This window comes from Panthera pardus, unplaced genomic scaffold (genome assembly GCF_024362965.1).
Source record: "Panthera pardus isolate Hobbes unplaced genomic scaffold, ASM2436296v1 HiC_scaffold_3, whole genome shotgun sequence".
NCBI classification, from domain to species: domain Eukaryota; kingdom Metazoa; phylum Chordata; class Mammalia; order Carnivora; family Felidae; genus Panthera; species Panthera pardus.
The window spans coordinates 1,386,383-1,410,557 of NW_026526876.1; the positions used below are offsets into that span (position 1 = coordinate 1,386,383).

The following is a 24,175-nucleotide window of genomic DNA, read 5'->3' on the forward strand; positions in this document are numbered from 1 at the left end:
ATCTAAGGGCCTGGGTCATGTATTTACTGGACAAATATTTTGCTGGCACCCACCACGTTCAGAGCCAGCTCCTGCGTGCACCAAACTGAATTTGACATGGTCCTCGGCCTAAAGGAGCGCAATGAGTAGCTGGGAGCCAGACAGACAATACCAGTACCTAGCTTGAGACACTGGAAAAGACTCAAAACTGACCCAACAGTGGGGCTTGAAGGCCAAGTAGACTCTGCTGCAGGGAGAAGGGGGAAAGGTAAGTACCAAGGTACAGAACCTGAAGTCCAGGGTGTGTGAAATGAAAAATGCTTGTGGACAGAGACTGAACACTAGAAGGAAGGCAGCTAGGGCACCTGGGTGGCTCATCAGTTAAGTGTCCAACTTTAGCTCAGGTCATGATCTCACAGTTCGTGATTTCGAGCCCCGCATCAGACTCTCTGCTCTCAGTGCAGAGCCCCCTTCTGATCCTGTCTCCCTCTCTCTCTCTCTCAAAAATAAATAAACATTCAAAAAAAGAAAAGAAGGAAGACAGCAGAATTCAGTTTGAATTTTGGATTTTAAATATGGTGGCCATATGCTGGATGGATTCAAGGCAGAGAAATCTGTTCCGAAAGAAAAACAGTAGCTACAAATATATGAGATGCCGAGAAGCCAGGATTATAGTAACTGACAGGCCACTAAATAAAAACCCTGTTTGACTGAAATGGAATAAAGGTATAAAGAGAAATACTAAGAAAAAAAAAGGAAACAGAAAAAAGCAAGACAGAATTTTGCAAGGGCCATGCATTATTATTTCAATACTGTCATTTTGTTATAGATTCGTATCATCCAGCGTATTTGCAGCATCTAGAATCATATACACACTTTCAAACAGAGAAGTGGAAAAGTGGTGAGTTTCTTTTGTTTTAGGTTTCAGGCAGTGGAGCACTTTAGGCTGATGTTAGTTCAAGGAGAGCAAATGTATCAGTGTCATCACTTCCTATTTCCAAGTCTGTGGCAGACATTACCAATCAACTACAGACTCAGCTTCCAAGCTCTGATGTGGCTTCAGCATCCTTCTTAGACCTGTGTCCCAAGTAGCCAATGAGCTAAAACCTATTTGCCATCCTTGGCCTAATTTATATTGAGAAGACAATCACTTTAACCACATGGAATATTCCAGATAAAACACAGCAGCTACCTTTCTTTTAAAGCAAACAACTTCCTGTTCCTTGGAACTCCCTCCACCCCTTCTTTGCAACACAGGTTTAAACTTTTAAGTTTAGGGACAAAAGTCATGAACTAAAAATGGTACAATTGGCCAGGCCTCAGGAATACACTTTCCCACGGATTCCTCAAAATGCTCTCTCTGGGACTTACAACAGAGAGAGAGAAATGGACCCTCAGCCCAGACTCACAATTACGAAGTGGCCTACAAAGGAGACCCTCTTTGTCCCTATGAGACACTTACCCAAGCCTGCAAGCTGGGAGGAGAGAGAAGATGGGGGTGCCGTGTTCCCCACCATTGGGCTCACCACAGCTGGAGACCCCGGCCCCAGGTCTATTAAGTTGTCTTCGGTCACTTCGTTCAGTACCTGCCAGAGCATAAGATAGCGGTGAGCCTCGGAGCCCTGGTGCTGGGCTCCAAAGCCAGCAGGCATCGTGCATGGTCCCCGAGGAAAAGCATCAACGTTTCCCCAATACAGGAGCAAGGCAGTCTCCCTCACCTGGGTTTCAGGGAACTTCAAGGGTCCATGGTGGGCCTGGCTGTTAGTGAGCTCTGTCTGCATTGGCTCCTCCCCCCACCAAAGGAGGCAGGGCTGAACCAGCCACCAGGACAGTCACTGTCCCAGGAGCTGTAACTTGGGGCTTCTTTGCCACCCTCCTGCCAGGAATGTGCCTGGTAGCTCTTCCTCAGTATCCCACCAACCAGAGCTTGCTCTGTACTTTTTTTTCTGAAGCTTATTTACGTATTGAGAGAGAGAGAGAAAAAGGGCACACACACAAATGGGGGAGGGGGAGGGGCAGAGAGGAGGAGACAGGGAGAGAAAGAATCCCAAGCAGGCTCCAAACCGCCAGCACAGACCTAGACGCAGGGCTCGAACTCATGAACCGCGAGATCGTAACCCAAGCCAAAGTCAGACGCTTAACCAACAGAACCACCCAGGCGCCCTGAACTTGCTCTTTTTTTTTTCTTTTTTAAGTAAACTCTACCCCCAATGTGGTGCTTGAACTCATGACCCCGAGATCAAGAGTCGCACGCTCTACAGACGGAGCCAGTCAGGCGCCCCTAATTGCTCAAATATTGAAGCCCCAATTATAAGAACCAAAGGTGAGACAGAATGGAGATAGGCCTCCCAGCCTCTGGAGATGAGAGAATTCTGAAGGAATACTTACTCCGTTACTGGCATTTTGAACTGATCGGCCTGACCTGTATCGTTCGAACCTAACAGGGAAGGGAAAGCACAGTAAGGGGCGTGACGTGGCACAGTGATGCTCCCTGGTCCCGTGAAGAGCTCCTGGGGACAGAGCCTCCAGGAAAGGAGACCAATCGGGGCCACCTGGGGACCAGGGAAAGTGGATCTCCCCACACACAACTTCACCACGCCTTCCTCCGTAGGGGGCGCTGCCCTGGAGGAGAACCAGCCTCCAGGCTCACCCACAAGCCCGCTGAGGGGAGGGACGAAGGTGCTGGTTGGCACATCCAGGGGACCAAAAGCTCTCCCAGCTGTCCCCTCACATCCTGGGCCCAGAGTGCCCCTCTTGCCCCTAGAGGGGGTGGCTGGGCCAACCACTGTACCTGGGGGGTGCTCAGAGGTCTGTTTGCAAAGCCAGGAGAGACGCGCAGCCCCCTCCCTATTTCACAGAGCCGCGCTAGGAGTGATTAGCCTGTGTCGCTAAAATGCCCCCAGCTCAGCTTGCTGGTGGAAAGGGGGCGGGGCGCACACAGGGCAGACAGCCAGAGGAGGAAGACAAGCACAGGCCCCTGGCAGGGCCAGAGGACTCCCCAGTAGCTGAGGATGGGACTCGGCTTGGAGCGACCACAGTGAGCCTCTCCTGTGGCATACCCAAGTCACTCTCACACCAGGTGGGAACACAAGAGCAATTGTGAGGCACGTGTGTAGGCTGCCCTTGCACTTAAGAGTTCCAAAACGTCATGGGCAAAGCAGTAGCTAAGAGACTTTCTCCAGCCAGAGGCTAGAGACAGCAGGGTTTATGGAGATCTGTTGTCCTTCCACATAGGTCTCCCCACTGGCCGGGGTCAGTGCCTGGTGACCAGTGATCCCCAGGAAGGACCATCTGGTTAGGCGATGTATATCCACTGTGGTCTCAAGAAAGACTTGTGTGTTTTTATGAGCCATGGCCTATAAGGAAAAGGGGAGTATCAACCCATCTTAAAAGTTTCTAATCCTGGGGTACCTTTCCCCCACCATCTTCGAGGGACGATTAGTCTTATCAAAAGGTCTTAAGCCAGAATGGTACCTCAGGGGCTGCTGGCCCAGGCTTTGCTTCTGAATTTGTGGTCAGACTGGGCATGGTAGACTCGGGAAAATGCCCACTTTAGCCCGTCTTCCTATCCTAGGAGGGGCTGAAATGGGTTTAACAGGTGAAAGGCCACGCCCATTAAAAGTAGAGAAACCAGAACCACATGACAAAACTGAGGGGTCTCAGGCTGGGAGTTGAGGCACCCCAGATCTGCTCATCTCCAACAGACACACAAGGCTCCTGGGTAGCTCCACATTCTTACTGCAGAGGTTTCTTTGTCAGATGGACAAAGGACTCCCCGCCCCCCCCCATCCCTACTATCACAGTCAAAGCTGAGACAAGGCCCAGGGCTGGGACACCCAGAGCAAAATCACCCTCGAAGTCCCCTAGATGCAAGTTATCTGTCACACTGACCCTAACTGATACCAGGGCCCCATGTCTCCGAGGGCCTCAGACTTAGGAGAAGGTTGGCCTGGTCAAGGTGCTTTCTGGTGCCTTCACTGGGGGAAGCCCAAGGTACAGACACCGGAGTGATGATATGGGAGCTGTACCTGCCATTACCTCCTACTGACAACTGCTGCTCCCGGGAGAGGCTTTGGAAAAGGAAAAGAATTTTCAAGTTGGTTACCTCAAATCCAAAAATGATTTGGCTGCAGAAAGAACTCAAATGAACGTGTATGTACGCATGTGAGTGTGTGTGTGTGTGTGTGTGTGTGTGTGTGTGTGTTTCCCTAAGCAGCAGCATCCGGCACTTACACCCTGCCTTCTTTGGAACACTCTAGACACACTGACATTTGCAAAGGGAGGGAAAAATCTTTTTCTTCTTTTTTTAAAGATGGGAAAGAGGAAATCTTTTTTCCTTAGTAGAGAATCCCCCCGCCCCCCCCCCCCCCCTTAATCCTTTTCAAACTCAAAGGATCTTCAAAGGAGCAGGTGCGAAGCTCTGGGGCCCTGCCCTCCCCACCCTTGAGGGGCTGGGGGTACTGGGGAAGGCTGGGCGGCCTGAGGCTTGCAAAGGGCAGGGCCGAATTCCCCACGTCACCTTCCGCCCAGCCGGCCCGGTTCCCAGGAGAACCGGAGAAGCATTTTCCCAGTCAGCCGGGGAACACATTAGCATCTCTGATGACCGTTTTCCAACTCTAATCTCTCCCTCCCCCTCTCTCCATTGTTGAGGAAAGAAATCCCTCTGCCAGGGCACCAGCCTTTCCCAGGGAGAAGAAGGGCCCTAACCCCCACCTCTCGTAGCGGAGGAAGACGTTGTTGAGGTCATCGTTGACGTGCAGCAGCTCCTCGGTGACCTCCTCGTTGGACACGCGGGAGATGAGCTCCACGATGCGCTGCTGCATGGCCCGGCAGGTCCTGTTCAGCTCCTAGGGAACACACGCGCCTCTGGCTAGCCTGCTGGGGACGCTTTTGGTCACATTCCATTTCCTTTGGGAAAATGCGTGCCAATTCTTAAAAGTCACAAAAAGAGTGCACGCTTGTCCAGAAAGCTGGACGTGGGTGGGATGCAAAGTGGAAGGCTCCTCTCTGCCTCCTGTCACCGCAGGGGAAGTAAGCTCTTGTTCAATAGACGGACAAGCGTCCACAGCTAGCCGTGGTACGTACATCGGTACGTGTTTGCGCAAACCGTTCCTTACATCTATGAACAGGATTCTTTGCAGCTTGCTTTTTCTCTTCAGCAAAATACTCTCGACAACCTTTTTTCCCACGGCTTTGTACAGCCGGCCTCGTCCCTTCGTGTATTAGAATACACTTCCCCTTCCCCCCCAACTGCTGGGCATTCAGGCTGAGGCCTCTTTTTGGCCGGCCCAAACACAGCACCAAGGAACATTCGCGCGCACACGTGCTCCTGCATCTGTGCCAGTGCTTCCACAGGACAAGCTACTAGAAGTGGAATTTCTGGGTGAAAGGGCAGGGTCCTTTAGAACACAGACTGGTAACGGCAGAAGACCCTCCAAAAAAAGAGATCAGTTCATTGTACACTCCCGGCAGCCCGACCACACCAGGTGTATTTCGGCGGCGCGTCTGACATTTCGCTGAGGTCTGAGCTCAGCAAGCTCTGATGTTTCTTCCCAGCTGATGACTCTCATGAACTCCCAGTCACCACTGGGGCCCTCTCTACCCCCGGAAGGACTATCCCTCTGAAGACAGACCCTTACCACTTTATAGCCTGGCTACCGAAGGCTTTTCCTGCTCCAGATGGCAGCCTGACTCGGGCTCTCACTGAAACTTGCCTGTGGAGCTCCCTCACCTACCTGCCAGGGCTCCTTGCCATCCTGTATCCTAGACTGGCCCTGCAGCATCCCTGAGTACAGGAAGAGCCTAAGGACAAAAGCTCCAAGTCCCAATGGGGGCAAAGCAGGGGACAGCTTGTCCCTGCCCACCTAGACGCAGGAGGCAGCTGATGACCCAGTGAATGAAGGGGCTGAGGGCAGGGGCAGAGGTCCTTCCTTCTCACAGCTCAGCCTCAAAACCACCTCCTTTTGAAATGTTTCTGGTAGAAGTCACTGTTCTACTCACTGCACATACACGATCTCTGTTCAGCTTTGTATTTTGTCCAGAGCTTGGCTAGAACTAGGTTTCTCCTCCCACTAGACCATAAACTCCATGAGGGAGGTGCCACCATTTATTCCCCCTCATGCCCTGTGCGGAGCCACACGCAGGGAAAAGGCCCAGGAATCATCTGCCGAGTGGACCAGAGAGGTGGGCAAAGGCAAAGCAGGGAATCCAGGCACCCAATGGCGCCCTGTAACACTGTGCTCACTGCACATGGGGTGTTATGACCGGGCTCCTGGTCTGCCTCACGCTCTACACTCTACACTGAAGCTTCTTGAGGGCAGAGATGGCATCCTTTGTCCCTGTTTCTCCAGTACCCATGACTGACACGTAGGAGCTACTACCTAAATGCTCCAAGGAGAATTACTGAAGGCAAGTTGCATTCCTTCTGTCCACACTCGGTCCAAGGCACCGAAATAGTGTTCCCTTACACGCATTCACACACACATTCTTGCTTCACCACTGAAGGGGGGGGGATGCGTGTCCTAGGCTTGATCCTGCAGGTAAGAGCAAGGTCGGGACTTCGACAGACCTGTCCATCACAGAATAAGTAGACCATGACAAGCCAGACACCAGGCCTGGACACGGCTTCTGCTGTCACCCCTCCCCTGGCTGCTCGGCCTGCGGGGGCTGCTTCCCCAAGAGCGGAGGCAGCTGAGGAAAGCAGCTCAGCCCACGTGGGTCAGCCCAGAATCACCCCACTCCAGCTGTAATTTCCAAGACAGAAGGTATCTAGATTTAGACAGCTGGGTACAAACTAGTCTGGTGTTTACCGGCAGAAAAACAGCTTCATCTGGAGATTCTCTGGCTTGTTGCGCCCGGTCTCTCTGGTTATGGAAACACTGCCTTGGTCATGGGTCTACCCAGTTGCTGGCCCTCTGTAGAGTTAGAATGCTAATGTTTCTCTTGGTTCTAGGGACAGCTAGCCCAGTGTCTAGACCTTCTAATTTTCTCTATGAACAGATTCCCACTCTTGGTTCTCCTAAGACCCCCATTCTTTGTTTGGGAGAAGGCAGGACCATCCTGGAAATAGGAGGCTCCCAGCAAATCACTGGATGGTCAAAACTCCTCTCTTCCTACCCTTGAGCTGGTACTTCCGGTGCCAGCTGAGCCCTGGTCAGATCAGCCCAGGCAGGGAGTGGCATTCCCACCAGCAGGAGATGCAGAGGAGGGGAGGTCAGAAGCAGGCTGAGGCTGGAGGAAGAAGGATGGGGGCCTGGACTCTACGGTGCTCTGAGTCCTCGGTGCATGCAAACCACCAGCTCCCCATCACTGTCCTCACTCAGTTATCCACATCAGCTTAGCCTTCTACCTAGCACTCTCTCCACTCAGAGAATGGGGAATTCTCCTTCACCTAGAATCTAATTTTCCCTCTCCAGGACTCATCCCAGGCCCCAGTGACCCAGTAGTAAGCACTTATAAACATACAGCCATGTGTCTGAATAACAAGAGGCAAATACCAAAAATGAATTGCACAAGACATTATATCCAGTAAAGAGTGAAATACCACAAAATGGCCACTCTCTACCATTGTGAATGGCTCGTATCCCCAGGCCGGCCAGGAGAGGGGCATTCAGGAACTGGCCTGGGACTTGGAGCCTTTCCAGAACTCGAGTGATGGACCTTTACAATAACTGCCATGGATGCTGGTGGACACTCACAGGTCAAATCCAGTCACCACAGGAACAGTCAAAGCCAGAGGCCCAGTGGAAACCCAAATTACAGACACAAAGTACGCTCATGAGTGAGGGCTAAAATGAAGCCAGGCCATCAACATAAAACAAAACAAAACGAAACCCCACAGAGGCACTTATGAAAGAAGCCATCACAGTAGATCGCATGAAGGATTCCAGGAGCCAGGGCTGACGTGAACGGTATAAATGATTGTAGTATTTCTAATACACTGTTAGAGTTCAAGGAGCACCTGCTTAGGGCCAAGAAGGAAACACGGATTTAGATGAACTAAAAGACCAGCCCCCGTCAACCAAAAGAAAAAAGAAGCTTGGCCATTCTCGGGTAGCAGATCCTGCCCAGCGCTTTGGAAGACACGCCACAGACCAGCCAAAGAGCATGGGAATGGAGGAGTGGGAGAGACGGAGCCCGGGGACACAGGAGGCCGGGCAGTGGACAGAGCAAAGAGGTGCAGTGCCTGCCTCTCTGCTGTCTGCCAGGACCCCTTCCTGGGCCACCCTGTCACTCCCTCTCCCTGGGTGAGGGCGTGCCTGGTATAGAGGAGACCGGCACTCAAGGTGTTTGCCAAAGATCTCTGAGGAGCAAAAGGAGCTCGATCTTTTCTGGAGACTCCCCCCAACCCCAACCTTCTCAAGACTTCCACAGCACTCTGGACATACCTCTACTCGGGGCTGCGGCCCCAGGTCGCCAGAGCCCCTCCATCAGAGCCTCAAATAAGCGAAGACCAGCCCTTACCCCCACCCTAACCACTGGAAGCCTCCGAACGCAGAGCAGCCCTCAAGGATGGTCTACCGGAACCCACGGAGAACCGAACCAGATCCCTCAGAAGATGGCAGGGAGCGTCTCAGTAACATGGCTCCAAATGCCCGAAGCACAGAACCACTAGATGAAAAAGGGCAGGGCTGGATTCAGTCTCCCCCATGGAGCCCAGGCCCTCCCGTGTGCTGGGAACCAAGTGGCAGGCAGCAAGCAGCCATGACTGACTAGATCAGCTCTCCGAGCCTCCAGCACCCTCTGGAACTGTTTCTCTCCGGGGAAGGAAAAGGGGGTCAGCGAAGTGCTGAAGCTCTGCAGAGTGCCACTAAAGTGCCTCCACGGCATGGGGTTTTGGGACACCCCACCCTACGGCAGCTTTGATCTATTTTAAACAGTACAAGGGCGTCTGAGTGGCTCAGTCGGTTAAGTATCCAACTCTTGGTTTCTGCTCAGGTCATGACCTCACGTTCACGGAATCGAGCCCCGAGTCCGGGTCTGCACTGACATGGCAGGAGCCTGCTTGGGATTCTCTCTCTCTCCCCCTCGCTCTCTGCGCATCCCCCGCTCATGCTTTCTCACACGCTCTCTCTTCAAAATAAATAAACCCTGCGGTTCTCTGGAGAATTTTACTGGTGGAGAAAAGGGTTCCATTACTTTACAGAAGCGTTTGGAAAGTGCTAGATGATTTCTGAGACCTCTCCTGCCTCTAACATTACGACTCAGCTCTTGGGAAGAATGAGACCCAAGGGCAGAGAATGTGTGATCTCATGAACTGCAGGAACCAGAAACACCTGCTCTGAGCTTGCTGCCTTGTTCCCACAGCCTCCAGCTGGCGTGGGCAGAGAGATGGCCCCCGACCCACCCCATGGGCAAAGCCTCTGTGGCCCAACCCGAGAGAGGTCCCCAGGCACCTCCCAAAGAGCTTTGCCTAAACTGGCCCAGAGAGTCTGGCCTGGAGCTTCTAAATCAAGGATGTCCAAGGGTCTCTGCACAGAGAAAGTTTTACCATCTCCTTCCTTCAAGTTTTTAAGTCACCACCTTCTTTTTCTGTTTGTTTTATTTTAAAGAATCTCCACACCCAACGTGGGGCTCGAACTTCACAACCCCGAGACCAAGAGTTGCAAGCTCCACTGAATGAGCCAGCCAGCACTGAATGTGACCCTAGGTCATCATCATTTTTTTTTCTTTAATGTTTGTTTATTTTTGAAAGGGAGAGAGTGAGCACAAGAATGGAGTGGGGGCACAGACACAGGGAGACAGAGGATCCCAAGAGGGCTCCTCCCTGACAGCAGAGAGCCGGCGCAGAGCTCAAACTCAGAAACCGCGAGATCAAGACACGGGCCAAAGTAGGATGCTTAAGTGACTGAGCCACCCCGGCGCTCCCATCGTCTTAAAATAAATAAACAGTGAGAAAAAAGACAGAGATCAAAGGGGAGAGGAGAACCAGAATGTTGAGATTTCTGCCACCAACCACCAGCTGGCCGCCTGCATGACCTTCATGGGGTCACACGCAGCCAGACCCAGGGCAGGCGCAGCTGGGGAGACCTTCCTCTGCCTACCTCCATCTCTAAACCAACCAAACGGAGCGACTTTCTTCTGGCCCGAAGTCTTGCCCAGGTCGTCCTTCCCACTGTGCAACAGCCAGGACAGGAATTTCCTACGTGTTGAAGATTTCGGCTTCTCAACAGAGGAGGAGAACAGCTGGTCAGTGTTCTTTGTGCGAAAGCCCTCCATCGATCAGAACGTATTAAAATATCCTCTTTCTGTCTAATTAATCCCAATGCCTTTATCTTTTCTTCAAGGGACATTCTCATCCCCACCTCATAAAACAATCTTTTAATCATCTTTATGGATTTCCTCTGAACCCTCTCCAAGTTCTAAGGAGCACGGAACAAGGTCCTGAAGATCTCTTTTCTATAGCTGCAAAGGAAGGCGGGGGGGGGGGGGGGAAGGAGGAGAAACTCTTTGTTGAAGAGAAGGGGGGATAATGAAGCTAAACATGTCGAATAAACTAGATTTCTCTAGAGAAAATGGTCCTGGACATCCTGGTTTTTGCTGAAATGATGCAAGACGCAAGAGGGGATATACCATCTGCTACTTGAAGAAACAATGTGGAGGAGGGCTTCTTTTATTATCTGACGGATGGCCACGCAGGAATGCCCAATTTTGGCATCGCTGGATTAATTAAAAGTTATTACTATTTGAAGACAAAGCTCAAGAGGCTAATTTGGGAGAGACAGAGAATACCGAATGACAGCCTCGGGATCTTTTAAAGATTTCAAACCCTGGACTCACGGGCTGCGGCTAAGGACGTGAACTCTAGCAGACACAGATGGCAGTCTCAAATTTCAGGCCCGGACCCAAGTGCCCACACACAGGATGGGGGAAGACCTGGCTTACCGGCCATATGAGGAAGAGATGGAAGGTTTTGTGTTGATGGAAATGCTCTCGATTTACAGCACCCGACTCCTGCTGAGAACTGACAGGTCATCTACGAGGTGGGCGGCCAACAGCCACGTTTGTCCCACACAGGGACCGGGCCGTGGAAGGGCTTATGGCAGTCCTCAAACATTTAAGGACCCACCTCACCAAAGAAGACTTCGTTTTGTTCTGTCGTCAAAGATGACAGACCAGGGTAGCAGCTACAGGGAGACAGACTTTAGCTCGCTGTATAGAAGGGGGTGCCGATAATAATCACGGGGGCTCCAACTTGCGTATGATGGGCCTGTGCGCCACCTCGAGCGGATGATTCCTACCCTTCTAAGCTGAGTGTGATCACTCTGGGCCCTGAGGGGTAGGCGACTAGCCCAGTGTCGCCCAGCCTGTCAGCGGGAGGGCCTGGATGTGAACCCGGTGGCTCTTGCTGCCTCGCCGCGGCGCTTCCCAAAGTCTAACTAGGACGTGCGTTTGGAAACGAAGTGCTTCCATGGGCTCACGTGAACAGCCTGTCGTGTCAAGAAGATGTTAAGGAAGATGAGGCAGGCACACCAGGCAACAGGCTGTAGGTGGAATCCGAGCACATGTGTGGAGCCGGACTGCCGAGGACGACTCTCCCAGCTCAGGGAGTGGAGGATCCCACACGGCACAGTGTTCCCTCCGGGCACCCTGCCTCAGTTTCCCTCAGGGTCTCCGGCTACGCTGACAGCACAGCATGACGAGTGGCCTCCGCTTCCCTTGAAGCAAATGGCTCTCCTGCTGAGGTTCGCTGTGGCTCTGCTCAAGGCCACACCTGAAAATGCTCTGCTAGGCACAGGAAGCAATCGGGACATTCCCGCCCATGGTTATGGTCGCCACACCGATATGTCCCGGGACCGACACCTACAATTTCCTCTCTTTGCATCCCCTCCTACCCAGAGGTTTACACTCCAATCGGGAGCAGCTTCTGTTGGCGTGAACATTTGGGGTGGTGACAAATGGGTTTATTTCCATGGCCCTGGCCAGCACTGTGAGCTCTGGACAGCTTCTACCCTGAGCAATCTGGCTGCCCTCCAGCTCAACTGAGGGGTCCTCGGGGCACATTCCAATCCCATCACTTTCCAAGCAGATGGTGGCATTTTCCCATGTGGCAGTCTCGCTGTCTGGGGTGGCCCTGGCCTTTGGGAGCCCCTGCCCAGCTGGCTCCAACTGTCCCAGGAAGAAGAAGAGGGAAGATGTCAAGAATGACTGAGGAGCGAGGCCGGTGGCAAGGAGAGCCGTGGCTGTTCACACAGAGCTGCCCAACTCCTGAATCTCCCCTGTTGGAAGGCCAGCCTCCCACTGGCACCCGGAGTCGTTCCTTCTCTGTTTGATTTATACGATAGCAGGGAGGGCTGGTAGGCTTGGAGTTGGAACAAAACAGAGGGAAGGAAAACGTCATGGGAAGCAACCTATTTTTGAAAACTGTGAGCTGATGCCAGGAGATTAGGTTCTGTTTGTCTTGGCTGATGGGCTTGTTTAAACACACACACACACACACACACACACACACACACACGCACGCACGGAGTATGCTTGCTGTCTGGGTCTGCTATGGCTGTCTGGAAGCATGCTGGCTTTGTTCGGCCCACCCCCTGCTGCCAGGAGCTCAGCTCTGTCCACTGCAAACCCCCCGTCAGCAGGAATTCGGACGCTGACACAGCACAACGCTGCCTCAAGAGGCCCTCTCAGTTTCTCGATTGTTTCTGGACTGCTCTCAGATTCCAGTGCCTGGAAGAACTCCCCCTGCAGGCTGGGAATGGAGGTCAGTGACACATTAAGGGGACACTGGGTCCCCTGCAGTGGAAAGCTGGACCTGCCAAACTGAGGCCAACCTGGTCTGCTGCAGGTGTCAGGGGTGAGGTCTGTGAGAGGCCGCTCAGGGCTCCTCGTTCGGGCCGGTTGAGAGTACTCGGTTCGGCTTCAAGAGCAACCCGATGTCACGGCTTCGTGGAGAGGAGCTGTTTCCTGTCTGCCTCCCGCACCAGGCTGGGAGCTCCTCCAGAGCAGAGACCACACTCCATGCACCTCCACTTTGCTCCGTGTCAGGCCCAGAACAGGCCTTCACCCACCCTCACCTCACCTCCTTAGGAGCCGACGGCTTCCCAGGAGGAAGCAGGCACAACAAGAGGCTGCCTGGGACCAGGTCACTTTCGCTGTGCACACTGCTGAAAGGCAGGGCCATCAGAGCCGGGCCTTCATAGGCTGCGAGCTGTGTGCCAGCAGCAGGGTGGGAGGTACGGCGCCTGGGGGGCCAAGACTGACGACTCTGAGCGCCAGACAAGAACAGCAGAAGCAGGCACGTCGTGAGGCACTCCTGCCAGCTCGCCAAGCCAGTCTGGCTCCTGACCTGTTTACTCAAGCATCTTGCCTCCCGCTGAAAAGATCCTGGCACCTGCAGTTTATGGCACCCTTTCTCCACGCCTCCAGAAGGTCACTGCTTCTAAGGGCAGTGCGGGTGCCATTTTCTACAAGTGCCAGAGTCGTCTGAGATGGGTGTGGTGGAGATCTGGTCACTAGCTTTGGATCTGGCTGGCTCAGACACTAGTCTGAGGGCGGCCCTGCAGGCTGGCCCTGCTACTGGACCCCTCTCGGTCATGCCCCCAGACCCACTCGGTGTCCAGGGGGCAAAGAGGCCAGTTAGCAACGGGTCCTCAGGAACCATAATGTTGGCGACCCCAGCCCAGAATCCTCAGTATTCAGTAAAAGAAAAGGAGCTTCTATTTAATTTCAGTCTCAGGAATCTCTGGGGGATAAAGTGTGGCTAGAAGGGCTCCCTCGTGTAGGAAAGGTTGAGGAGGTCCTGTCACAAATGTTTACGACATAATGTTGAGGAAGCAAAGCGATACACAAAACGGGGCACATAATAGGATCTCAACTACACCTGAAATGAAAACAAACGTGAAAAAAATGCATCAAAACATCGACAGGGGTTACTTGTGGGTGCTGGAATCAAAGAAAGTGAGTTATCTTCTTCCTTATACTTCCTTCATCTTTTGAGGGGCACGTGTTCTGCAGTCGGCAATTTATTATCAGGGCCAAGATATTATGAAGGCAAATAAAAAGGAGAGCCTGGTGCTGGCATCTGATCGCTGCCAGGAAGCATGAGGCTGAGTGTGAGCCTACATGTCCCTTCCCATGACAGTCCCCCCGGGCTCCGCTCCTGCCTCACTGCCGCTTCCCCAGGTCCAGACCTTCCACAAGATGAGGCCCCCCCTCACCTGCAGCAACTCCAGATCGGACGAATCCTCCTGCCCGGGGACCATCTCTGTTAACATCTCAGACATGACTTTTGTGTTTCCTCGAACGACGTCCAGTTCACTCCGAAGCCTGGCAATCTGTTAGGCCGGGGAGGTGGGAGTGGGGAGGAAAGCAGGAAGGAGAGGTCAGTCAACCTGGACCTGTCTGGTGACAGTCCCATTCACTGTGGCATGTAGGTCACTCCTCTGCATGTGCTGGGCAGAAGGCGGCTTCTTATCTCACTCTGGTCCGGGTGTGAGAGCAACGGCAGCTCTAAGGGAGAAGCGAATGCGGGAGTGAGGCCACCCCCACGGGGCCCTTGGTTAACCAAGAGTTTGTCACGGGTGACTCTGCTATGACACTGAGGCAGCGCTGTACAGGGAAAGAGCGCCGGGTCCAGTGGGGACTGAGCTGGCTTGTGGCTCGGCCCTCCCACAGCAAGACTCTGAGTGGGGCATTAATCTCCCCAGGCCTCCGTCCCTATTCTTGCCAGTGAACGTGGTGGAGTGTGTGATCCCCAAGGGCTCTTCAGGACTGGGATCCTCATAAGGAACCCCCTCGTTATAGACTCTGGCCCCAGGAGTGCACAATCTGAGCACTATGGTCCTCTGAGAGGCTGGCTGGCGTTAGCTGCACTTTCCCAGTGTGGCAAGAATGAGGCAGAGGGACCAAAAGAAGACTCCAGGGGAGACCCCCTTGCAAGTCAGCTCCCTACCGAGGTCCCCGTGAAAACTACCTGACCTTCCCATCCGACAGAGCTCCCCAAGGCCTGGGCCTGGGCCCTCTTTCTTGCAGGAGGGACACTGTAAAGGACGGGTGTTAATCTGAGCCTCAGTTCCTCAGCTACGGAAAGGTGAAAACGACGGCCTCACAGGGCTGCTGTGAGTAAACCCAAGTGAAACCCTGCAAGGTGCTGGCCCACAGGCACCCAGGATCGATCCCTTTTCCACTAAAACATCCAGAGAACTGGATTTGCTATGGCTCTTAACTGCGCTTTGACCTAATTCAAATGACACCTTCTCTCCTCACTGAAGCCTTTTCTGACTCTCCCCTGCCCTCCCTGAGGCAGAAGCAAGCAGCGCACCTCCTACCGCAGACCCCCGCCCCTGTCCTGGCTGACCTCCTGGGGACGGGGACTCTGTTGAGTTGAGGTCTACACTCTGAGCACAGGGATAGCGACAGGAGACTTCAATAAATGTGTACTGGATGGAAAATGGACACATGGTCAATGAGAGCATTGGGTGAGATCCCTAGAGGCTCTTCTCCCCTCCGGTTCCGCCCAGTGGGCGAAGTCCTCCCCAGTCTTAGCCAGAAGAGCTTTCTGACCCTGGAAGCTCAGGAATGCAACAGACACCACATGGGATCAGAAGGGCCCTCAAAGCCAGGCCTCTCTTCCATTCTCCCCCTTCTCGCCCATTCTAGCCCCTCCTCCAGACTGTTCTGGCTGCTGGCAGGGCTCTTCCCGAGCTCCCACGCAACCGGCAAAGAGTCAGTGGAGGGTCTCAGTGACCATCCAACTCCAGACATGTCAGACTTCCCTCCGGGCAGAAAGGGACACAGTTCTGCCCGTAGCAGCAGAGCCTGCCGCCAGAGACCCTCTTCCCCAGGGCTTCCCTTCTGGGGACAGGTCCTGGCCACTGTGAGTAGTGAGAAAGGGCAGAATGGAGTGAACCGAATAGCACTTTATTGTACGGCCCGTGTTTTAGCTGTGGGTTTCGACCTCCTCTCCTCAACAGGGCACGCGGCACTCGGGGGGACTATCACGAGGCCACCCCATCCAGCTGCCCGACAAGCTCATGACTGCTCCGGGGGTGGGTAAGAGGAAGAACCACCGCCCCGTTCTACTAACAGTCGACGGAGGTTAAAGTGACCCAGCCGAAGCCTCACAGTGAGGAGCAGAGTGGGGACTCAAGTCCAGGCCCGTCTGACCTCCAGCTCACCTCCTCCTGCTCGCCTCCTCGGGGCCGCCAGAGAACGGAAACGTGAGCAACCCTGGCACGACACTTCGGTTAACCACGCCTCATTGCTTGACCCCTCTGTCTACATGGGCTTCCGTAAATAATGACGTTGTCACAAACACTGGAATGGATTTCTTTTTTCAAGTCTGATCAGTTCTCAAATTTTACTGAATGGCAATTCTACAGATTCATCTAAATACTAGCCTCCACGACTCGTCTAAAAAAATCCAGGTTGGGATTTCAATGGCATTGGCCTCTCAGGAAATAACTCAGGGAAGGTGGGCAGGGTTTGGAATAAAGGCAGGAAGAATGCTTCCTAAGGGCCTCCTCATCCCGGCCTCAAGGCCTCACGGCACCTTGCTGAGCGGGTCACCGGCCTCTGATGGCTGACGCCTCTTACAGGATCAATCCAAACCGCTCCGCGCGACTCACGAGGTTGTTCACAACGCAACTCCACGGCTGTGCGCTGGCCTCACCCTCTGCCTCTCCGATCCTGCACCTGCACTGATCCCCCAAACCCTCCACCTGCTGCTCCCTCGAGCGCCCCGCTCCTCCACGCCTCCGGCGCACGCCTTGTCAGACAAGCCCCGCTCCGGCTTCGAGAGCCTCAGCAGCGTCGGCTCCCAGGGCTGCCCTCCAGGTAGCACTAACTCTCAGCTCCTGCTCCCGCAACCGCACCACCACACCGTCCACGCAGCCTCTGCACCCGTCTCCCCACTGCACGGTGGGCCCTCCCTTCCGTCTGTGGGTCGCGGACACTAGCACAGTGCCTGGTCAGGGAAAGCATCCATACGTCTCCAGGAAGGGCGCGCGAAGACAGTCGGCCGACTTGCCTATGGCCCGGAAGCGTGCGAGTACCTGTTCTGAGTTGGCCGTGATGGGGCCGGTCACGCTCAGAGCCGGGGCCTGCGGAGCGGAGTAGGGAGCAGGAGGAGGCGAGGAATAGGAGCTGGCACTCGTCCTCTGCTGCGACTGGGGCCTGGGCATGGTCGCGGCCGGATCCACTTCGGGGACGCTCTGGCACGGCAACAACAAAGTCCTCTGTTCACCTGGGCTGCCCGTGCAGCTGGGCCCGGCGCCTACCCGCCCCGGCAGCCCCTCCCACCACAGCCACCTGCAGGGAGGCAGCGGGCCTGGCTCTACGGCTCACCTGTGAGGCTCGGGGAATCCCTGCCCCTCCTGCACCCAGTCTCTCCTTCCACAAATGGGGGGTACCAAGGGCTCCTCCCTCTACTTACCTCCCAGACAAACCAAGCAACTCAGAAAGGCAGCGCCGAGGGCACCCCGTGAGAGCTCTGGTCAGGGTTCCCGTTATTAGGGCCCCCTCAGAATCTGAGTGGAGGGGGGCTGCTATGAAGTTTTGCTAATCACACATCCCTATCTGGTACCAGAAGATTATATTTTGGCCTTTACAAGTAAACTACTATAAATAGCAATTATGCAATTTACCGAATGTTCTTTGTAATTATAAGCACAAAACAATGCTGTTCTGTGTCATTATTAGAAAAATAAAACAGGTTACGTTTATTCCATAAGGCATGGTAAGTGGTTTGGAGGGATCATAATGAGAACAAAGCTTTGCAAAGTAGAATTCCTTATGCTTTCCCTTTTGAGCATCTCAGAAAGCCTCGAACGTTAACTGTGTTCATGGAAGAGACCTGCACAGGCACTCTGGACTCTTTGTCCCCATTTTGGAGATGGGCAGATGGGGCCAGCGAGGCAGAGTGTGTGTGCTGGCACAAGGCGCCTCTCTCCCAGATCCTGGAGCTTCCTGGCTCCCCCCTGGGGCCGGGCGCTGATTTCCACCCAGTAGAGGTACTAGCTTCCCAGGATGAACGGTCACCATCACCTGCGTGCTTCTCATTCTGAAGCACAGAGCTGCCTCACGTTGTAAGAGGCTTCGACGGGAGGAGGCCTTCTCTGGGCTTTGAATTCCAAGGCTGGAGGAATTCAAGCATGTCTGGATTGACACCGAACACTCAGTTCAAAACAGAATTTAGATCCATTTGGCTTGTACAGTCTAAAAAACTGAAAGCTGCCCTCTGCCCCACGATCGGTGACGTCACCAGCTCCTCTGCACTGCCACGGACACGGAGGTGCTCCGGCACTCCCAAAGGGAGATTCCTGGGCCCTCGGAAAAGCGGGTGCTAGTGACCCTCAGGGGATGGGCCCTCACAGGCTGGCTCCACCCAAGCAGCCATTTCCAGGAAAATCTCGGAACCGATCCCTCTGTTACATCCTCCTTGCACAGTCAGATGAGAACTGGGAGCGGGGGTGGGGGAAGACACTGCTGCCACTTAATCACCAGCCAACCAGCCGTCTCACTCCTGCATTCCCCTTGTTATTAAAAAGAAATGCCCTCGAGCTTTAAGAACGCGTGATGACAAGCTGAATAATTCAAACGGAGCAGCAGAAGGGTGGTGGCAGTGGCCTGCCTGTTCTGCAGTAGGTCTTTCTAGAGAACGCCAGCTGGAAGCTTACCCGCTGTGGTGTGTGTATGGGAGACAGAGCGTCCAAGTCTGCCATGGGAAACTCGACCCCTTTCCTCTTCAGCTCCTCGTATATATGCACAACGCCGGTGAGGTCAGGACTGCTTCGAAAGGCATCAGCCCACGCCTGGGAGGATGAAAGAGGGCCTGTCAGGAAGCATTTCTCACCAAGGGCAGCCCAGGTCCTCTCTCAGAGGCCAGTGCCCTCCGACCCTCAAACGCCAATCATGCTGGCCAAACCCACTCTGCCCCCGCGCCCCCGCCAGCGCTGCCATGACGGGGCTGGCGAAATCTGGGTTTTCAATGGTGCTGTTGAGCGTGAACAAAAACACAAAAACTTAATTCAGCGTGTAGCATTTCCTTGGAGAAGATGCGAAGAAGTAACACCTAAGCACTGTGACGCATCCTAAAATGCAGGCATTTCCCTAATCGCCGGGAAATCAATTCCTGGCGCTGCTTAGCTGAAGGGAGTGCGGAGGCTGCCTCGCTGCCGTGCCCGCGGGATGCCATCGGGACCGGAGTGCCGCGGCTCTGCTCGGCAGAGCTCCCATGGGCGGAGGCGGGAACCATAGGCAAATTGAGCAGAAAGGAAAGGAGAAATTGATGTGTGGCGGAAATAAAGGCTAATGCAAGGTCTCCTCAGTGGCTCAGAGAGCGCAAAAGCGGACACCACCTCGCCTGGCCGGAAAGGGGAGGTGGCAGAGGCTCAGGGGAGGGAGAGCCCGGAGCTGCCCACCGTGGCAACGCCCACGTGCCCACATCGGAGAAGCCATTGGAAAGCACGGCCACAAGAGCCCCTTCGCTGAAAACACAACACAGAGAGCAAAGAACGGATATCCCAATAGACACTGATCATTGATTCATGACACTCAAAAAAAAATTTAAATATTTGGTTCTTTGGAAGTTGCAGGATCAAAAAAAAAAAAAAAAAAAAAAAAAAAGCAGCGTCTCCAAAGGGCTCCCCCAAAACAAAGCCCAGCTCTTCAAAACGGTCCTGTCACCCTATACGTACCCAGAAGAGGCGGCGCGGCGTCTCGCGCCCACGGTTCCGTTGCCAATTCTGCTGTTGTCACAAGCATTTCCCTGCCTCCCTGGCTCTAGCACTGCGTTCCAACCAATCCTGAGGCAGCCCCAGAAACTCTATCTCTAACCACCAGACCCACTTGAAGTTAAAAGGTCAGTTTCCAAAAAGCCTTGCTCATCACGACTGATACATCGCACCACAAACATTACCGTCAGCCCGGCTTCCTTGATCCATTTATCGAATGTGCACACTCAGGGATTTAATGCCCGCTTGAGGACGGCCCCTCTCGGCCGACACTTCCTCCTGGATTCTGAGTGGGGCCCGTGGTGCCTGCGGAGGCCCATCGGAGCACCAGCTGGAGAGCAGCGCCCCTGAGGCCCGCCCCCCCCAGGGAGTGCCCCGGAGCCCCATTCTCCACCAGCTGCCTTGGCTGCGGCCACCTGATTCAAAATCCAGCTGAGTCCTGCGACTCCAGCTTCAAAATGCAGCTAGTGGGTTCGTTTAGGGTCTAAGGCCAGGTTTACAGCCTGTGGTGGGAGGCCAGGGAGAAGAAAGCATGATGGTCCTTCCTGCTGCCACTTCCTGCCTCGATTTCAACGGGAGGACCAACAGTTCCAGGGGACGGCTTTTCAGTTATCTTGTTCTCCACCTCAGCCAACTCCAAGATAGGAAGAGTGGAAATTAAAGAACCATCACTGTGCTCTCCAGATGGGGGATAGTTCTTGGGGCACCTGCCCAAACAGCGACTCAACAGGCCCCCTTTCTCCAGTACTATGTATTCTGTGGCACCAAGAGGGAAACACACATCCCAAGTTGGGCCAGTCAGCTTCCCCTCCACCCAGGAGCTAGGCCCCGGGCTTGGGGAGAGCTGGGCTGCTCTTCTTGGGTAGGTGACACTGTCCACTCTAGATGTGGGCAGCCATGTGCCCAGTGGGGACCAGGGAGCAAGAGCTAGCCTATATGTGGGACGTTGACACCAGTGTGCTGAGAGGTACAGATGAGAGGACTGGCGGGCTTTTCTGATCCCTTCTGTCCCTTCCCAGGTCTAGTCACACCCAGGGTTCTAGGAAGCCCTACCTTGTCCTGACAGACTCTCCTCTTTGCCTAGGCCAGCTGGAATGAGAATTTGTTATCTGCAACCAAGCAGTCTTGGCTAAGCTACTCACTTCCCACCTGCCACTGTTTCAACCCCTGTATGAGACCCCTGTGCAGTGTGGCTGAGGTGGCCACTAACAGAACATACGTTCCTGGCAGCATTCTCTCCTGAACAAGATTCTGATGCCAACAAGGAACAGGGCAGGGGCACCTTTAAAGGAAGAGTCGTAGGTGGAAACACAGAACCGGGAGAAACCCAGAGACGCTACATGCCTCTCTCATCTTCCGGGGACAATGCCCAAATACCTGTGCTCCTGCCTTCTCTCCACTAGGTCAGACATTTGCAGGCACACACCGAGTCTCGCCCTTGCAGAGAAGGCAGTCAGACGTCATTTGTCAAGTCAGGTTGAATTTCGTACTCACAGTTACCAAGCTCCATCAGAGAACACAGGAAGATGGCCAGAGAGGCTGTCCACATTCTGAGGTGACAGTGACAACACAGAAGCCTCTCTACACGATTGACACAGCTGAGATTTCAGACTCTGCTCTAGGGGAGAGGTGGAAAACCTCAGGAAGTCTGGGCTACTCTGGGTCCCCAACCTAAAGCCAAGGAGCCACAGGGGTGGTGCTGGCAGGCTGCCCTATAGGAAAGCAAAGTGACATGGCAGTGCTGGCACTCTGAGGGGTCCCTGTCACAGGGGCTAGCTGGCTAACAACAGAGTGACCACCTCACCACTCTTTATGGAATTCTCCCTTTTCGGGCCTATGCCTACAATGTTAGGGGGTCGAAAGACCCAGCGGAAGGTCTAAGGAAGGAGAGAAAAGAGAATTTCATGCTTTTCTCTCCTTCGTTCCTTGGGATTGTACACCAGACCCCAGACAGAGGCCTTATACCAACACAAACCGTACCCGACTTGCTTCTAAATCCCTCAAATTTTAACACAGTTTTAAATCATCAACTTTCAGATCAATGAACGACTGCTCATTTACACGATGGGTTCTGTTCTTCGCTTCTGCCATGTTCTGCTTATGCCCCCAGATCAGACCTCCTACTCCCGGTGACAGGGTCTCCAGAGAACTGCCAATCCATACAGAATCTGGCCAAAGGTCCGGCCGCCAGGTCTCTGACACCTTCCAAGAACACAACGCCTCCAGCAGCTCCGACCCCCTCCTCCTCCCCAGTCAGCTCACTTTCTTTGGTGGAAAAAAAACCCCTTCAGTGGAAAGAGAGTATTTTTAGACTCTGTCGCTAGGAGGAGGGGGGTGGGGAGGCAGGGCAAGGGGTAAGGGGGGAGGCACGCAGGATAGGCATGGCCACCAGGAGGCTACCCTACTGGGATGGTATCATTTCTGTTCCTGAAAACAACCGAAGGGAAAGGCAGAGGGATATGGCACAGAGCACGAGTATCCCTGTCTTCTCAACAAATGGGACCCCCCAAGAAGAAACAGAAAGGCTCGCAGCCTAAGGCCAGCCAAGGGACCAGGATCGAGAGGGTGCTAAAAGTGGCAGGCAGGGGGCGCCTGGGTGGCTCAGTCGGTTGAGTGTCTGACTTCGGCTCAGGTCATGATCTCGCGGTCCGTGAGTTCGAGCCCAGCGTCGGGCTCTGTGCTGACAGCTCAGAGCCTGGAGCCTGTTTCAGATTCTGTGTCTCCCTCTCTCTGACCCTCCCCCGTTCATGCTCTGTCTCTCTCTGGCTCAAAAATAAATAAACGTTAAAAAAAAAAAAAAAAACTGGCAGGTAGTTCAAAGGCTGGGAGTGAGAAAGCGGCTCACCAGGCTTCCCTGCTCTCTTGCTGCAGAGAGACCAGCTCCCCTCAAGACAGCTCAATCCCTGGGTAAACGCTTCCAGCTGCCCTGCCTGGCAGTTTACGCACTGGGCTCGGAGGGCAGTCTTCCCCAGGCGTTCTGAAGGGCGGGGCCCCTGGTGTACACAGCCTGAGGGGTGTCTCTTTTGGGGGGTTCAGTGGAGCTGGGGTGGCTACGGATGGCTAGAGGGCAGCCAGGGACACAGATGCCTCGATGACAGGAGGCTGGGATGTGGGGACGAGGGACAGGTGTCCACGGGTTCTCAGCAGAGGGCTGCTGATGGCAAACAGCTCCGGGAATGGCACCTGTGTGACCAATCTCAGGCCAACAATGCCTGTGATCAGCATCCCAGGAAAGTAATCAGAAGAAATGGTGGGCAGGAAGCCATGGGGACACGGAAGGACAAGCACCCATTTCTCTAAGGAACAGGGAGACTGTTAGAAAAGCTGGTTTGGGGTGCCTGGGTGGCTCAGTCGGTAAGTGTCCGACTCGTGATTTTGGCTCAGGCCATAACTTCATGGTTTGTGAGTTCAAGCCCGGCATCAGGCTCTGTGCTGAGACCGCAGAGCCCGCTTGGGATTCTGTCTTCCTTTCTCTCCACCCTCCTTCACTTGCCCTCTACCTCTATCTCAAAATAAATAAAAATAAACTTAAAAAAAAAAAAAGAAGAGCCACCCAGATGGCTTAGTCGGTTAAGTGTCCGACTTTGACTCAAGTCATGATCTCACAGTTCGTGAGTTCAAGTCCCACGTCGGGCTCTGTGCTGACAGCTCAGAGCCTAGAGTCTGCTTCGGGTTCTGTGTCTGCCTCTCTCTCTCTGCCCCTCCCCCACTCATACTCTGTCTCTCTCTCTCAAAAATGAATAAACTTCCAAAAAGTTTTAAATAAGTAAATAATGAAATAAAACTGAAAGAGAAAAGAAAAAAGAAAGAAAAGAGAAAATAAAAAAGAAAAGAGAAAAGAAAAGAAAAAAGAAAGAAAAGAGAAAGAAAAGGAAAAAGAAAAGAGAAAAGAAAAGAAAAGAAAAGAAAAGAAAAGAAAAGAAAAGAAAAGAAAAGAAAAAGCTCCCACCAGAGGCAGGAAGCAATCAAAGGGACAGTGGGCTCATGCCATGCCTGGTTGTCAGAGCCACAGGTCTCACAACCACCAGGAGCACCAACCAAGCGTCCTGGGCCAGGTTGATCGGGGGGGGGGGGGGGGGGGGGAGCACTTGTCTATATAACCCCTTGGCTTTAAAAGCTTTTCAAGTGCTGGAGTATTACTTGACAATCAAAAAGAATGAAATCTTGCCATTTGCAACTATGTGGATGGAACTAGAGGGTATTATGCTAAAAGAAGTTAGAGAAAGAAATATCGTATGACTTCACTCATATGAGGACTTTAAGACACAAAACAGATGAACATAAGGGAAGGAAAGCAAAAATAATATAAAAACAGGGAGGGGGACAAAACAGAAGAGACTCAAATATGGAGAACAAACAGAGGGTTACTGGAAGGGTCGTGGGAGGGGGGATGGGCTCAATGGGTAAGGGGCACTAAAGAATCTACTCCTGAAATCACTGTTGCACTATATGCTAACTAATTTGGATGTAAATTTAAAAAGTGAAACTAAAAATAAAAAAATTTAAAAATTAAAAAAAAAAAG

At 53.4% G+C, this 24,175-nt stretch overlaps 1 protein-coding gene across 6 annotated transcripts in view; it reads right to left on the bottom strand.

Annotated features, from left to right (window-relative positions):
• TOM1L2 (target of myb1 like 2 membrane trafficking protein) overlaps positions 1-24,175 on the bottom strand; it is a 120,775-nt gene that overhangs the window by 16,793 nt on the left and 79,807 nt on the right. For 5 of the 6 annotated variants that reach the window (XM_019413282.2, XM_019413281.2, XM_019413280.2 and 2 more), the window contains exons 5-10: positions 18,597-18,731; positions 16,974-17,132; positions 14,139-14,255; positions 4,693-4,826; positions 2,368-2,416; positions 1,442-1,565 (exon numbers count right to left, since the gene is read on the bottom strand). In XM_019413282.2, the coding sequence (XP_019268827.2) occupies positions 1,442-1,565; positions 2,368-2,416; positions 4,693-4,826; positions 14,139-14,255; positions 16,974-17,132; positions 18,597-18,731 (718 nt within the window). The remainder of the gene's footprint in view (positions 1-1,441; positions 1,566-2,367; positions 2,417-4,692; positions 4,827-14,138; positions 14,256-16,973; positions 17,133-18,596; positions 18,732-24,175) is intronic. The other variant, XM_019413285.2, reaches the window with a different exon arrangement.